This window comes from Leptosomus discolor, chromosome 9 (genome assembly GCF_034619465.1).
Source record: "Leptosomus discolor isolate bLepDis1 chromosome 9, bLepDis1.hap2, whole genome shotgun sequence".
NCBI lineage: Eukaryota > Metazoa > Chordata > Aves > Leptosomiformes > Leptosomidae > Leptosomus > Leptosomus discolor.
The window spans coordinates 8,925,636-8,941,127 of NC_141399.1; the positions used below are offsets into that span (position 1 = coordinate 8,925,636).

A 15,492-nucleotide genomic window follows, 5' to 3' on the forward strand; every position below is an offset into this window, starting at 1 on the left:
TTATACCAGCCTCAATCTGTTGTATGGCACTTGTTCACACACAAAAAAACTACCAGTAAAGGCAGAAAGAGGCAGAGTCACAGGTTCCTTGTAATCCCTCTGCTACCCTGCTGACAACCCAGCCCTATAAGCATTCCTGGTTTTGTCCCACTCTTTACAAAAGCTGAAGTGACCTTAAGCTACTAGTATGTAAGCTTTTGAATGAAGAATACAGCTCCTTCAGGTGCCTTAAGAAGCAGTGTTGCATCTGGCTTACGAGATTCTGTTTGCAGCACCCCTGGGGTGAGCTGTGGCTTCCTGTAACATGTAAAATATAAGTGTGAACTCAAGGTTCATGGCAAGGAACAGGAGGTCATGCTTCCATTCAGCTCACACCAAAGAAGACGGGAGTTTGCAGATGTTCCTGGGTATGTGTAATGACACCACCTCCCGGAAAGCGCAGGAACCCAGCACAGGGCTTTTTTTTTGATAAAATGTGCCACACTCAGTGTGTTACTTGTAGATTTATTCTTATCGTTTTTTTAAATTTATGTATTCAGAGATAAACTTGCTATTTCAGTAACTTATTGATCATGCTTTTGCATTCAAAAAAAAAAAAAAAAGAAAAAAAAAAAAGGTGGGGGGACGAGGAAGCTTATTGCTCGAACTGGTTGGGGTGTTGGATGGGCAGCCGTGGAAGCCCAGCCCTTGGCATGCTCCAGCTCCTCTAATGCCTGTCCAGGAGTGTCCCAGCCAGCCCATGGCCCACCTCATCTACCCAGGCTAGCACCCAGCAACGGGGGTTGCTGTGAAAGACAGAAGGGAAACAGGACAACTAACCTGAAAGAGGGATTAAATTCCTGGCCGTGCCAATACAGTATCTCCTTGCTGTTACTGGGCTCTGGTAGCACCCAAAGTGTATCTGCTTGCCTTTCCTCTGCTGTTAGCCGGGTCACACCGTGCAGCAGGCCTTCACAGGAGTCCTGGTCCCTTCCCTGCTGACGTCCCCGTGGGTGTGTGGCGTCCACCAGGAAGCACCCTCCGCAGCCATTCCTCACCCTGTGCCCCCAGACTGGGTGTAAATCGTCCTGAGTGATGGGCAGGGATGCCAACTAGCATCAGGAGTGTGTGTGGGCAGCAGCGAGTGGTATGGGGAGTTGAGGTCCATGGGCCTGGGAGCATCCATGCGCTCTGCTCATTCTTTGCAACCAGGTGAGAGGAGTTTTCAGATGATGTATTTATGCTGGGCGCTTCAGTGTGCCCATGCCACAGCTTAGCTGGTGCTGAAGCTCCAGGAATGTGCCTGAAATGTCTTGCAGCCCCATGGCAAGGCCCCAAAGTTCAGTCTGTGGGCTGTGCCCTCTGCACCTTGTGTATGGGGATAAGCCACAAGGCTGGAGCTGGAGCCTCGAGGAACCCTGCGTCCCCAGCATGCACCCCACTGCCCTTGGGGAATGGTAGACCCAGCCGGGGAGAGCAAGGCGGTTGGTGTCCCGACAGGACCACACTGCGCTCTTTTGTCTGAAATTATCACGTTTCCCTTTCGGAGCATTTGGCTTTGTTGTTGTTTTTTTAATAATATAATCATATGCAAATGTTATCTTCTTTGGTAGGTTAGTCATGAATCAGAGGGCTTGTGCGTCTTATAGCACATCAACACTAGTGATAGCTAAAGGGAACATTTAATTTATGGGCTAACTTATTTTTATGAATATGCAGGGCTTAAATTCAGCAGTTGGTGTGTGCTCTATGAAGTGACGTGACGGTTTTGTGTATCAAGATCAATGAATTAGACTTTGTCTTTTTCTCATAAAGCAGAAAGTCTTTGCAGGAACTTAGCTTTGAGAAAGAGAGCTCCTTTCATGCAGCCGAGCAATACGCCTGGCTGAGCCCTTGCCAGCCGGTGCTCAAGAGGAGAGGGGTACAATTCGGATTCGGCTCGGAGGAGTTTGCATCTCCCCAGAATCCAGCGTGTTGGAGTGCCTACCAGAAACACAGAAAAATGTTTCATTTTTCTTAATCTGAAGGTCTCACAGCAGCAGTCTCCTTGCCGATAACCTCCGGGCAGAGGTTATAATTTCTGTTTCGGTTCCATACAGCCGTGTGGTGTGCCGTGGGTGTGCGTGGCATGGGACAGACAGAAATGGCAGGACCTGCTGCCGCCAGAGACTTCTCATCCTGTTAGAGGTGATATAAACACCTGCCAGATCGGTTTGTGGAAGATGAGAGGCAGCAGTGGAAGGGAGAGGGCGTGCATATGTAACATACAGTCGTGTCGTTCCTCTGTGGGTTTCGATTTAAAGAGGTGGTGGAAGGAGGCGTTTGGGTGACCTGGGCATCCGTGTGCCAGCACAGCCCTGGGTCACAGCTAATGTCACCCGAGACCATGACTCATTTAAGCATGCTGATTGCAGAAAAGTAACGTTATAAACTAACGATTTCTCTCTGTTTTGCCGACGTGGGCCCCCAGCATTACAAGGGAACCCAGGCAGATCCCCCAGTGACAGCAGCTGCTTTGTGCCACCCCCCTCAACTGGCTGCTGTCTGTTCTGGGTGGTTGTCCCACCACCCACAGGCACCCGGGCCTCTCGGGGGATATCCAGGGATGCTCTGACCTCTCAGACTAGCCTGAGGGATCAGAAGGTATGAAGACCCACCAGACCTTCATGTCTACTATGCTGGTCAGGGTGCTTCACTCACAGCTCAAGCCTAATCTGACACCAGGACCTCAAGTGACAGCTAACAGTGCCTGAGCTTGACTTCTGTTATGGAGAGAGCTACTGCTTGCCTGTCTCAATTAGTTTCATTCGAGCTCTTAGCTCTTGCCAGGTCTCCGTCCTGGAGATGAAGGGCCGGCAGGAATCCCTGCCACAAGTTGCACAAGGTGTAAACATCGAGCAAGAGGTCACCATGTGCCATTTTTTGGTCACTCTTCCATCCCTTTATTTCCTCCATTTTATTAAGAGGTGGTGTAGAAATAGAAGCACAGGGACATCTTTGTCGAAGTGGGGGGAAAACCCTTCCCCATGCAGCACGACTCTGCTGTCTGCTCCTCGTGGAGGGTAGCAACTCCTAGGTGCATTACCGTACAGGTCAATAAAGTGTGTTGAGCCCACATTTTTGCGATGCTGGGCTGGTTTAGCTTGGACTCATTCGTTTGCTTTGGTGAGCCTTGTGCCAGCTTGTGGGTGCTCCATGTCTGCAGCCCCGATGCTGCCAGCTAAGCCCTACCCAGCGAGAGCTTACAGTGTTGGAGCCGCACGTCCAGCAGCGCAGGCACTGGCCTCTCAGCCGGTGTTGAAGGGTTGAGGGTAACAAGTCGCCGGACTCAGTTTTGCAATTACAGAATATTCAGATGTCTCCATTCACCTGCTGAGCTGGCAGCTTCAGCAACGACGGGGAACAGGCCGTGTTTCTGCATCGGAGACCCCCACCTGAAGGTGCAGTGAGGGGAGGCAATAATACCTGCCTTAGACTGATGCCAGGATTTAGGCTGGCTGGGAGCGAGTTGCGTTTCGGACTAACCTGGGTGGCACTCGATCAGGATTTTCATAAACTGGTCCAGTGTTTTGGTTTTTTTCAGTCTTTAACTGGCTCCAGATTTATTGCAGCTGGTCTGCCGTATAGGTTTCGATCTGTCTGTGTGCATGTGTGCAAGAGAGGTTGTGAGAGAAGGGTGTGACTGTACATACAGAGGCGTGATGGGTTTCTGTATGCAGACCACTTTGCGATCAACCCTTGTGCTGAGAGCCCCGGGGAGGTTTTGTGATCCCCCCCCCACCCGCCACAGCCCCTGCTTTTCCTTCTCTGGAGGGCTCGCTGCTCGTCTGCGTGGCGTCAGACGTGCAATGCCAGCCCTGCGTGAGCCGGGCGCTGATCCACAGCCCACCGGAGGCTTCCTGCACTGCAGGGCTGGCAGGCTGCTGCCACACAGCTGCAAGCCTTTTTCACAGACAACCAGCAAAAATTCAGCCCCTGGAGGGGCCCTGTGAGTTCAGCAGATTGAAACAAGCTCATTTCTTTGCTGCTTTTTCCATCTTTCATAATCTTTGGTGAGGGTGAAACCAAAGCGTTTCCCGCGCAGCCTGGGCAGGCGCCTCTAGGTGCTTACACCAGCATCCTCACCCGCAGCCAAACCTTGCCCCGCACGAGCCTCCCCTCCGCTCGCCGTCAGGGAACCAGACTCTCCCCGTGGCTGGTTATGTTTGAATTTCAAGACGGTAAGTAGCCTGAGTGTGGGTCTGACTCACTTGAAGGCAGGACCGTGCTCTCACTGAGGGGGGGGAATGGGTTAAAAAACCGGATTGGGCCAAACGCACACCACGGCTGACAGCTCCCGTCAATGGCACAATCAGATTACAAAAACCTCGCGGTGTTGCTGGTGGCCGTTACCCCTTCAAGTAAGTTTGTTGCTATTATTATTATTAAAATTTTAAAGCTCACGCATGGAAATTCTGTGTAAATTCCGTCTCCCCCTCTAAGTCTGTCATAGCCCATGATCAGGCTGGCTAGTGGGAAAGGTGGGTGCTGACCGTACGCTGGGCGCAGCCTGTGTTATTCAGGGCACAGCACGCAGCCCTAGCGTGGTTGCTGGAGAAGTCCTGTCTCTCTTGCAGCAATGGTACACCAGCTCGATGAATGTTGTCTGCACCTGGCTGACAGACCGCATGGACCTGCAGCTTCACATTTACCAACTGAAAACTCTCATTAGGATAGTAAAGGTAATCATCCGATGTGTTTTCAATACCATCTTGCTGTCCGAAGGAGCGTGTATGTATGCCTGCATGTGTGTGGCATGAATTAAGCCATTCATTAAAATTCTTAAAAATTAAGGTAGTTGTGCGTATGGCATGTAGTGAAGGATAAACAGGAACTTGAAATGCATATAGATGCAAAATACAGGTGTGCAAATAAGAATAAAGTAAGTGCTTGCATGAAAAAAAAGGGAAACTGTTGCTATTTGACCCTACCTGTAAAGTAAGCACACCAAAATTAGCCTTTTTGTGGACAAACATGTTAATCACACCAATGAACTCCAGTGACAAAACGGGTTAAATCAAACCAAAAGTTTTTAACACTGTTTTGCTAAAAACATTTAAGCCCAGATATAGTTTGTGATTATCGTCAGAATGCAAATGAGGATTGTTCTCATAGTTAATTGAAGTCGTTTCTTTTACAATGGGTGTGTATAATCAACTCTAAGAGATCACAAAGGTGAGATAACATACACTGAAAGTAACATTTTTTTTCCTTGAGTGCACGTGTATGTGTATATGTGTGTGTGTGTGTGTGCGTGCGTGCCTTGGACTAATGATAATTATTTCAGTGTGAAATCACAGCGGTTTACATGAAATAATAAGATCACAGAAGGGGGTAAATATATTTTTGATCATTTTAGGTTCTATCTAATGCTTTTTGGTCTAGTATTTTACAATGTTTATGGTCTTGTGTTCAGTGAACACATTGAAGGCATGAATAAATTAAAACTGAAATGTATTAAATGTGCTTTTCGTAACTGAAAACAACAGGCACAAATTATTTCTACTTGTCAGCTAGCTGAGGAAAGCTTTCTTCCTTGTGCTTTTTTTATACCAATATTACATTCAGAAGCAGCTACAACAAATCCAAGGACTTTCTGGAATAGTAGAACAGTAAATAGTTTCCACGCAGAGCACAGAGCAGAATTAAATGAACTACGAGGCCAGAGTTTTATCTCACAGAGTTAAGAAGTTTTTAAACATTAATTCGAATGAGAGCTATTAATCGTAATAACAATGAAAATACAGCTAACCATGGAAATACAACTCCGGTTTCAGGACTGGGTGAAGAAAGAGAGATTTAAGAAACACATGCTGTGTGCTTATGTTTATACATCAACAATTTTCTCTGGTATCCTGGACTTAGTTTATTTAATCCCAATACTGTAGGTAGGATTGTTTAATACGGAGCATTCCAGGAACCTGTAATCACCTCCGCGGTTACGGGCGATAAGTGTTTTGCTCTGTGAAGAAAAATACCTGACATTACAGGCGGGATGACTGCATCCAGCAGCAAGGGCAGTTAGTGGGAGCGGAGCCCTTATCCATTGCTTCGATATCTTTTTAGACCCCAGACTACCATATGCAAAGCTCCCCTGAGCAGCCCCCCAGTCCGTCCCCGCTCTGAAGCCTGCACTCAGCCACCCGGCCCAGCCACCCTGCGGCCCTGCGGGGCTGGAGCCGCGGAGCCGTCATTTCTCTGCCAGAGATGCCCCCACCCTGTGCTGCCCAGGACGATACGAAACGTCCCCGGGGCTGGGATTTCCCTGGCGTCCCAGCCTCTTCCATTAGTGGCCCCAAACCCCAGTGGGGCCATGGGCTGGCTGCTGCGGCGAGGCGGGGGAGCCGGTGTGGGCCCTGACCTCTGCGCTGTCTCCCCCTTCCTCCGTGCCTCTCCCCGCTGTAGAAAACGTACCGGGATTTCCGATTGCAAGGCGTGCTGGACTCCACCTTGAACAGCAAAACCTACGAGACCATCCGGAACCGGCTGACGGTAGAGGAGGCCACGGCGTCGGTCAGCGAAGGCGGAGGGCTCCAGGGGATCACCATGAAGGACAGCGATGAGGAAGATGAAGAGGACGACTAGGGAAGCTGGCCCGGAGGACCAGCTGGGGGTCGCCTGGGATCCGTGCATGTACCTCGTCTGTAACTCAGTTAGCCACATTAGGAATTTTTATGTCAGCTCTAAATGCCCATGAGAAGTTTACCAATACAAATGCCATGTTAGCTGTGTGGTAATAAGATTAGCACCTCTCTTTGATTCGTCCGTTTCCTAATTTCATATCTATATGTTCATAAGCAATATGGAGCACCATTGTTTAATACTGTTAATGGAAAAACTACATAGAAAACATGCTAGGTGTGTCCCTGTTATAATTAAAGTTTAAACAATGCTTCATTAATGTACTGTATATACATTGATGGTAAATTGTTGTGAAGATGAGTGAATCAAGTCCTTTCATTTCTTAGTTTCTCTTCTGTGGATGCCAACTGCTTAAAATTAATAATAATTAAAAAAAACCCAGCTTTGTTTTTAAAAGAAGAACGAGGCAATTACAAATGATTTTTTTGTTCTCTCTGTTCATTTAAAAACCAGAAAACAAACAAACCCAGACAGCCGTTTGAATCATTCTGCATCTTTGTTAATGTACCAGGCTCTTCCCTTCAATATGCAGTTAACTCCATAGAGGCTACGTCCCAAAGGATTAGTCAGTCATTCTAATTGCCACACCAGATTAATCCTATCATTATGGATATATCATGCCACATTACAAGTCCAAAGCAGTTGTTTTATGTTGACGTTTGCTCCTCTAAATGTTACATTTTTGTTTAAATTTCAAATAACTGTGTATGTACAAAGACAACTTTAATTACAATCTTAGACTATACAAATGTGTTTATAATAATATATTGAATATTTATTTCAGTAGATTGTAACCATAATTTACAATTCCTCTGTTTCACAATGGTTTTTATATATGTCATGTACATTGCATTTTGACCAGTAACTGCATGTCCATCAGTCCCTCCTCTGGAGCTTTTACTTTCTGTGTAAAATAGTGATCCATCTTGCTTTTTTTGCCTTATACAAGCCGACAGTTGTAAAAGTGTGAGAACTGTGGCTTCTCAATAAATAACTATTCAGATGTCCTAAGAATAAATTATGGAGTCTTTTTATGTCTGCCTTAGAAAAAAAAAAAAAATTACAAGCTGAGATGTAAGAGCCCCCACCTCTCAGAATAAAGGCATTTTCTTTTCTCATGGGTGTTTTTACAGTTTATTAATTAAGATGGTTTCCGTATTTGCTCCCCAAAGTCAGGGTGGAACCACATTGTCTGTTCCCCAGGTACAAAGGCATTTCTGCTGTCACCTCCGCAGTTGTTTCCACTGTTACCTGCACTCTATACCCCATGATTTGTCTCCGGACATCTAACTGATGGTCTGCCTTGGTCCAGCCCTGTTGTTACGTGGGCATCAGCCTTGCTCAACACTTCCCTTCCACCAAAAGGCCTCAGTCTGTAGTTTTTCTCCCAAAGCAGCCAATTGCAGCAGCCTGCAGGGCGCTTACAAACACGTGGGACGGGGCAAACCCCTAGCTGAAATTAAAGAGCAGGCTGGTTTGATGAAGAGCGTGTTAGACTGGGAGTTTTCTGAGAGGTTTTGCAGTCACTCCCTCCCAGCAGCCAATTGAAACCGAACATGACTCCTGCGAGCTCACGTTTTGGTCATTGGAGAAGCAGAAGAGCTAATGTCCTTCACCCCAAGGCACAGCAACCTGTTGCCAACCCTGGGGAATGAGGACAAACGTTCACCACCCGCAAATAAAAGATGGGCAAATGTTGGAAAAACATCCTGTTTGGATGAACCTGCCTGACAAAACGAACCATTAAACTAAACCATCTTCCAGTGCCCCAGAGCCGTGAGGCACTCCCTGGACGTGTGGGAAGAGGCAGGGACCTCTGGGAACAGTCCGTGAAGGGGGTGTTGATTCCCAAATGGGGCTGGGATAGTTATGGAGCCTGGAGCACATTCACCTGCAATGCTGGATTTTTGGGTCCCTTCCCTCTTTGGCAGAGTTTAGCACCTGGCTCTGGACGTGCTCTGCAGCCCCCCTGGATGGCCATACCCTACACCTTCAACACCCACCTACCCCGTGGTGACCTGCGTACACCACCCCCTCCTCGGAACAGGGATGTTAGAAAGGTCTTTATTTTAGGAGTGGGTGGTAGGCATGCACATTTAGCACCGTTTACATGTTGATAAGCCATTTGCTGCACTAGGATAGACAAGTTTTGAACCCTGATGGTAGGCCAGCAGACCGCTTCTTGGTTTGTGTCTTGCTCCATGATGCTGTAGAGGGAAGCACTGCCAGGAAAAGCCACCTCTGAGGATAAGTCCTGCCTGAGGGCAGGAACGTGGCCTTGTGGCCACTGACACAGGAAGCTCTTCCCACTTCTTACCCACCCTCCAGCTGTGCAACTACTTGGTCCTAAATCCCCAGAGGAACTGAGGCAGCAGTTGAGTGTTTAGGTCATAATGAGTCTACCAAAACCAGTTCAGGTGCCTCCGCAGGTCTGTCACTGGGATGCACACAAAATCCATCTAGATCTTGACACGATTATGCTCAGAGACTTCAAGCCCACCCTGACACCCTCACAGGACTTGCCTGACAAAATAAGTCTCACAAGACATAAAGCTATGAACAAACTGAAGGCATCACCTGGTCTCTTCTTTCTAGGTGGCTGAGATTCACTTGAGACCCATACACGTACTGATGCATAGATGTTCTCATATCCTCTTCATCCTCTCCCTTACCTGTCCCAAATATTTATCTGAAGGACAACAGCTCCAGGAGGAGGCACTGGGAAAGCCTTACCTGGGGTGGTCACCAGGCTGGTAGCAAAGAGCCCTGGGGGAGACCCAAATTTGTAGCTCTGCTCCCAGTCAGGCAGAGCAGAGCTGGAGAAACAGCTTGATTCTGCTCTGGAAATGGCTCCCTTTTTTTTTTTTTTTTTAACATGAAATATTTATTGGGTAAAAACACAACCCACTTCCACCTGCCACCTTTCAAAACAGTGAGCCCTGCTCAGTTTTTTGAATGAAAGAGTGTGGGCGCAGCCTTCAGGAGACGATCCTTGGCTGTGCATCACTAACACACATAGGTGCCTCCCTGAAACGGCGGTGATGGAGAGCCTCGCCTGAGTTTCTCTGTCCTTAGCAATGACCCTATAGCCTGTGACAGCTTCTTGCGTAGCCTCAGACCCCAGTAAAGCATCTCAGAGACTCCGTAACAACCCTGAGGATACGTCAGGCTTGACCACGCATTCAAAACAGGGAAGTGTTAGCCAGCTGACTTCTTTTAAGGAGTCCGGACCCAAATCATGAGCTTCAAGTTACATACTATAGTGTGAGCAGGCAGAAGACCTCATGTGTGAGCGATGCTGTAAAGGAGGATCTAGCCTCCCACTCCAGAGCCTGTGGCTGAGCAAAGGAGCATGTTGTACCCTGATCCTCACTGCCTTTTGGCCCTGCAAATGGTTACGTGGGTGCTGGCAGCCCGACCCTGTCCTATAGCGGTGCTGCACCATGGTACCAGGAGTGGGAAGTGCCACCTTGGGTTAATCCTGCAGAAACGTTCGATCCAAAACAGTTGGGATTTGTCTGAAAAATACAAATCTGGGTTTAAAGCCCTCCTGGCCATGGACTACACTTTGGACAGGACCCAGGCTCCCGCAGAGCAAACTTACACCTCGGGCAGCATCTAAGAGGGCTTGCTGGCGGACGGGAGGAATCTGGCAAACCCAGCCAGCAAATGCAAAGGTCTGCTGCTGGTTTCGCTTCAACCCATCCCTGCGATGGAACGAGCTCCAACAGTCAAAGGACTTTCTGCCAGTACAACTGCACCTAGATGAGGAATCTGCCAGTACAGTTATGTCAATCAGTTTTGGGGAAAGAGGAAAATTTCATTCTTCTGCCAGCAAAATTTTAAATGATAGATCAGGCCAAAACTTCTCTCATATTTACAGGGAAGTCCAGCGAAAATATCCTTTTTTTGACAGACTTACTTAAAGCATGTGGCATGGAGACTGAAAATGCTATCAACTATTTGACTGACAAGTGTCAGCAGCTGTTCATCCAATTTGTTTTATATTTCAGCAACTAACAGATTCTTTCCCCTCTGCTGTAATGCATGTCTCCTGGCCCATAGGCATCTTAGAAATTGCTTTTCTGCCTCTCTAGTGACCAAAACGTCAAAAATATTAGAAGACAATTTGTGTTCAGAAGCATAAACAGGCATGCAGCAAAGCAAAGATGATTTTGTCAATGTTCAGGCTGTGTTCTTCTTAAAAAAGTCACAGCAAACCTAAGGCAAAAATTACTTCTCTAAGCTTTGAAAGAAAATGCTAAAGCAAACAAAACGCCCAATAAATCAGCACAGGTTAAACCATCAACTACCAACAGAAACAGCAGTCGTCTAATGGCCAGCCCAAGCGCAGCTGAGCCGTATTTCAGCCTCTGCACTTTGTCTGTGAAGTTCCCGACTCTGCACTACCACCACCGTCACCGCTGCTTGTTCAGAAACCTGCTCCGTGGTGCCAAGACTCAACAGAGCCGCCGCTGCGTCAAGCTGAGTCCAGCACGGAGAGTCCCTCAAGCCATTCACAAAAAACAGCCTTCTTCATCTTAGGTCTAGCAATGCTTTCAGAAACTCTTTGATCCCCGACTGCATATAATATAAGTTACAATTATTGCAGTTGCCACCGATTCTGAACTGGCTGGACTAAAAAGCCTGCGTGACACCTCTCTCCGGTGAGCTGTATTCAGGGGTATTTCCTGTATTCAAGCCCATTTAGGCTCTTGAGCTAAATCTGAAGTGGTATTTTCCTCAGCCTTTCTAAAAGATACATATTCCATTTCAAGTTGTAAATCTGCATTTGTTGTAACTATGCAAAATATGGGAGAAAAAAAGTGCAGAGATTATATGCAATCTGCCAGCAGAGTTGTGTGCCATGAGGAAAATGCCTCACAGGTCAAAACAAAGAAAAACACTGAGCAACAAATTAGTTGCAGGCAGTAGCTAATATGGAGATCAAAAGATTAAAATCAACATGCAACGATGAAATCACTGGAATAATAGGAGCACTTAAGAAGATTAAGTCAATAACAGAGTCCAGTAGTACAAAAATAAGATTTTGATTATACTGTAAAATTTGATATTGGGAGAGCAAAAGCAATTACAACCACGACATGCTTCGCTCTCCCTGTCTTAGACCATCTTGGCTCATTTCCTATGCAAGGAATACAGTTGTTGAAATAAACAGAAATGTTATGACTCAAGTGCTCGATTCAAAAACAAACCAGGTGGTCAGATCAGATTGGGGACTGACAAGACAGGGTCTGTAAAACGAGGACTTGTTGCAGATCCCGGAGGATACGACAGCTGGGGGGAACAAAGGCCACACCGTTTAGGACTGCTTTCGGCAGAGAGAGCTCCACGAGCAGCTGATCTCGGGGGCCTGTCCCAGGCTGTCAGCTGGAGAGGAGAAGCAGGCACTGGAAGGTAGAAAGGAGGAGAGAAATAGCTCAAAGGCTTGAAGTGAACGTGGTGCTGAACTCGGTGGTGAACTCTGATAACAGGGAAGGTTTTTTCCTATCCAGCTAAAACAGTAAAGACTAGGTTTGGGTTTGTGATGTACTTCAGAGGCAGACAGAGCACATGGCAGCCTCCAAGCCCATCTGGACCCTCACGGAAGGGACAAGAGCTTGTCACATAGCCATGTTCACTGGCGCTGGGGGTCACCCAGTAGCACAGCCCAATGGGAATGGGAAGGATGACCCACCAAGGGGCAGCTACTGCTCACCACGACAGATCTACCCTTGGCCAACCCAGCTGTGTAAGCAGGAAGGATGAGTCTGTCCCTCCAACACATACTGGCCATGGCCGTGGGACACCAGCCTCACTTCAAGAACTGCGGGGACAAAGGTCTATAGCTTCCCAGGGAGGAATGGTTACCCCAGTGGGGTACTCCTCACCCAAGAAGTCTCAGAGACCTTGGTGGGTTCTGTGATGCTCCACGTTTCATGAAGAGCCTAAGCAGCTCCCCTGCTCCCCAGAGCTGATGACTTGCCTGGGCTTTTCTCTAAATTGGTTTTTCAGCATCACTAGCTCCAGCCCTGCCCCCGCCCCCACCCCAAAATCACAAGCTAGGCTCATAATTAAATCAAATAAATAAATTATCATCTATTTTTACTGAATTTGTGGGTGTTCTTGAACATTCAGGGAATACTTGGGTCGTGCATTGAAGTTTTTTCCCGCAATAAGATGGTCTGGATTTTCAGTTTGGGCTCTGATTGTCGGGGGGATCTTTAGTGGTTCTTCTAGATCAGGTCTTCTGGGATGAAATTGGCACTTTTCTTGTGCCCAAGTGGCACAGCAGCAGTTTCACCAGTCAATCTGAGAGTCCTGCCAGGTTCTCTCTGACTTAGCCACCACGAACAGGGACAAAGATGCTGCAGTGCCCCAGAGCAAGGGGGTAAAGTGCTGCTGTCCATTGTCACCTCTGTACCTTGCAGTCTGTGGAGTCCTGCTCTGCAGTGCATGGGGACATCTGCGGCAACAGTTCAAACAAGGGCAAATACAAATCTTGAACAATGTGACGCGTGACATAGCCAGAAAGACTGGTCAACACCGAGTCAGGGGTGAGTTGCAAAAACACGGTGGAAAGATTGGCTTTGGAAAGATTCTTACTCTATGTGATTTTTTCATTGAAAAAGCAAGTAATTTTGAAAATGAGATGTTTTTCTATCTCATTAAGGGGAGAATAATTCAAAACACGTGGGGTTTGTCCCACTTATTTTTTTTGGCCATCCTTCTTTCAAGCAAAAAAGGGAAGGAATAGGAACACAAAACTGAAGTGGGCTTCTACCCGTTTTCACTGCTTTTTGCTCCTTTTTCTGAAACGTTTTCAGTAGGAAAGTGCGAAGAAGGCCATCCCCCCATTATATTCTCCTTCTCTACTTCCTCCCACCTTTTCTCCTAAATAGAAAATAAGGGGAAAAAAACCACAAAACCAGAAAAATTTAAAAGCTCCCACTCTTTCAAAACAAAAAAGTACAACATTTCAAAACATTAGGAAGGGGCATCTTTCAGTTGCAGCATTCAGAAACGAAATGCAGCATTGCTCCATCACCGCAACATGACGAATTCCTATTTCCGACAATGAGGATGGAGAGCAGCAGCTCACCCCTTCAACAGCTTCTTGCTTGCCTTACTGGCCGGGTTTACTTTGGACATGATGTGGACTCCGACATCTCCTCAACTGCCTCCCGCCTCGACTGGTCTTGCACCAGGAGCTAGACTTCACCCGTGATGTCTCTCTCCACTCCTCACAGGCAGGCAGTGTTTTTTGGGGCATAAAGCCTGGCTGGGATCGAGCCGTTAGTTACCATTCCTGTTGACAGGCAAACTAGAATAGGCTCTGGCTCACTTTCTCCGAGCTGCGGAAGGAGGAATGAGCCGAGAAAAGAGTTCATTCAATTGCTTCTGTTTGGCAGCTCTGCAGGACTCTCCGCATAGACAGAAAGAGATGTGGCAAGTAAGGAGTTGCCATTTTTAGAATTACATAAGCCAGTTTGATTGCCATCGAGGCACTCTGTGCAGCTCCTGCCACGGTGCCCTGCCAGTTGCTCTGCAGTGGGGCTAGATTTCAAACAGCTTTAGGAGCAGGTCAGATACCAGCTCTTAAAATTAGATTCAGGTTTAAAATGTTGATATTACCCCTGCCATCACTGACAAAGACAACCAGCACAGCCATGCAGGGACCCTGGGCCAGTGTGCTTCCAAAATCCCTCTAACCCCATTTGCTCTGGGACCCGTGCAGTGCTCCAAAACCTAGGTCCCCAGTAGTGTTCCATTATGCCAAAAAAAAAAACCTAAAAAAAAATAAAATAAATTTAAATTATCTGCCTACATATATGCAGCAGTGTGTGCATAAATCCGTGAATGGGCTGAAAAAACAGTCTGGAGGGATGCAACGCCCTGCTTCAGCCACAGTGGCCTCATCATGCACTGCTCCTGCCCCATGCACGGTCGTGGCAGTCTCTGTTGGGTGGTGCGGCAGCAGGGTCACCCCAGCGACCTTAAGGGCCCCACAGAATGAGAGGGACTGCCTGTGGGGGCTGAGGCATTGGTACTGCTCTGGGTAACGGGAAGCAGGCAAATGAGTAATAACCCCCTCTTCACTGCAGCCCCAAAATTTGCCGTTCTGATTTCCCCATTCATTGCTTGCCAATTTGTCCAAGAAGTGTCTGTTTCTGATCACTGCAAACCAAACTCTGGCCAAACATCCTTCGGGCCAGCCCTGGGCAGCATTCTGAGGGTGTAACTGCTGCTTTGCACCGATCCAGACCCAAACCCAGCGTGGTGGGACCAGGGCAAAGGCCCGAGCAGCACCGCAGCCCAGCTCCCCTCCCAACCCGACCCTGGGCCCCTCTGCTGCACCTTGCACCAGCCGCGAAGCTACAAAGCCCGATCAGAAGCTGCCCCCCAGGCTCATAAAGACAGCCCCGTCCTAATTGCCTAGGCCGGTGGCTCGTCTGGTCGTCCATCACCTTCCGCTATTAAAAAAAAAAAATAAAAAAAAATAAAAAGCAAAGCAGTATAGAAATCAAAGCCACCATTTCAGAGAGATCGAAGCATAATGCTAATAACTTTCGGCAGCTTCCACTGTGGAGTTTAAGCAGCTGCCAAGTTAAATAACTAGGAGGATCCTAAGTTATCTTCCAGTGGACCATAAATGCTCAGCGCTGACTACCCAGGCGGGGGCGGCCCGACGGGCGCGGGGAGCCGAGCCGAGCCGAGCCGAGCCGGGCCGGGCCGGGCCGGGCCTGCGGGGCCCTGCGCTCCCCGTCAGGCCGGGACCCACCCGGGACGCGCCCCCGGGAGCCCCTCGCCGGGTGGGTCTGGCTGTCGGGG

At 48.0% G+C, this 15,492-nt stretch overlaps 1 protein-coding gene across 12 annotated transcripts in view; it reads left to right on the plus strand.

Moving 5' to 3' along the window:
* The window catches only part of CADPS (calcium dependent secretion activator), a 220,195-nt gene extending 213,592 nt beyond the window's left edge, over nt 1-6,603 (plus strand). For all 12 annotated transcript variants that reach the window (XM_086470043.1, XM_086470046.1, XM_086470045.1 and 9 more), the window contains 2 exons: nt 4,596-4,700; nt 6,424-6,603. In XM_086470043.1, the coding sequence (XP_086326169.1) occupies nt 4,596-4,700; nt 6,424-6,603 (285 nt within the window). The remainder of the gene's footprint in view (nt 1-4,595; nt 4,701-6,423) is intronic.
* The last annotated feature ends 8,889 nt before the right edge of the window (nt 6,604-15,492 follow it).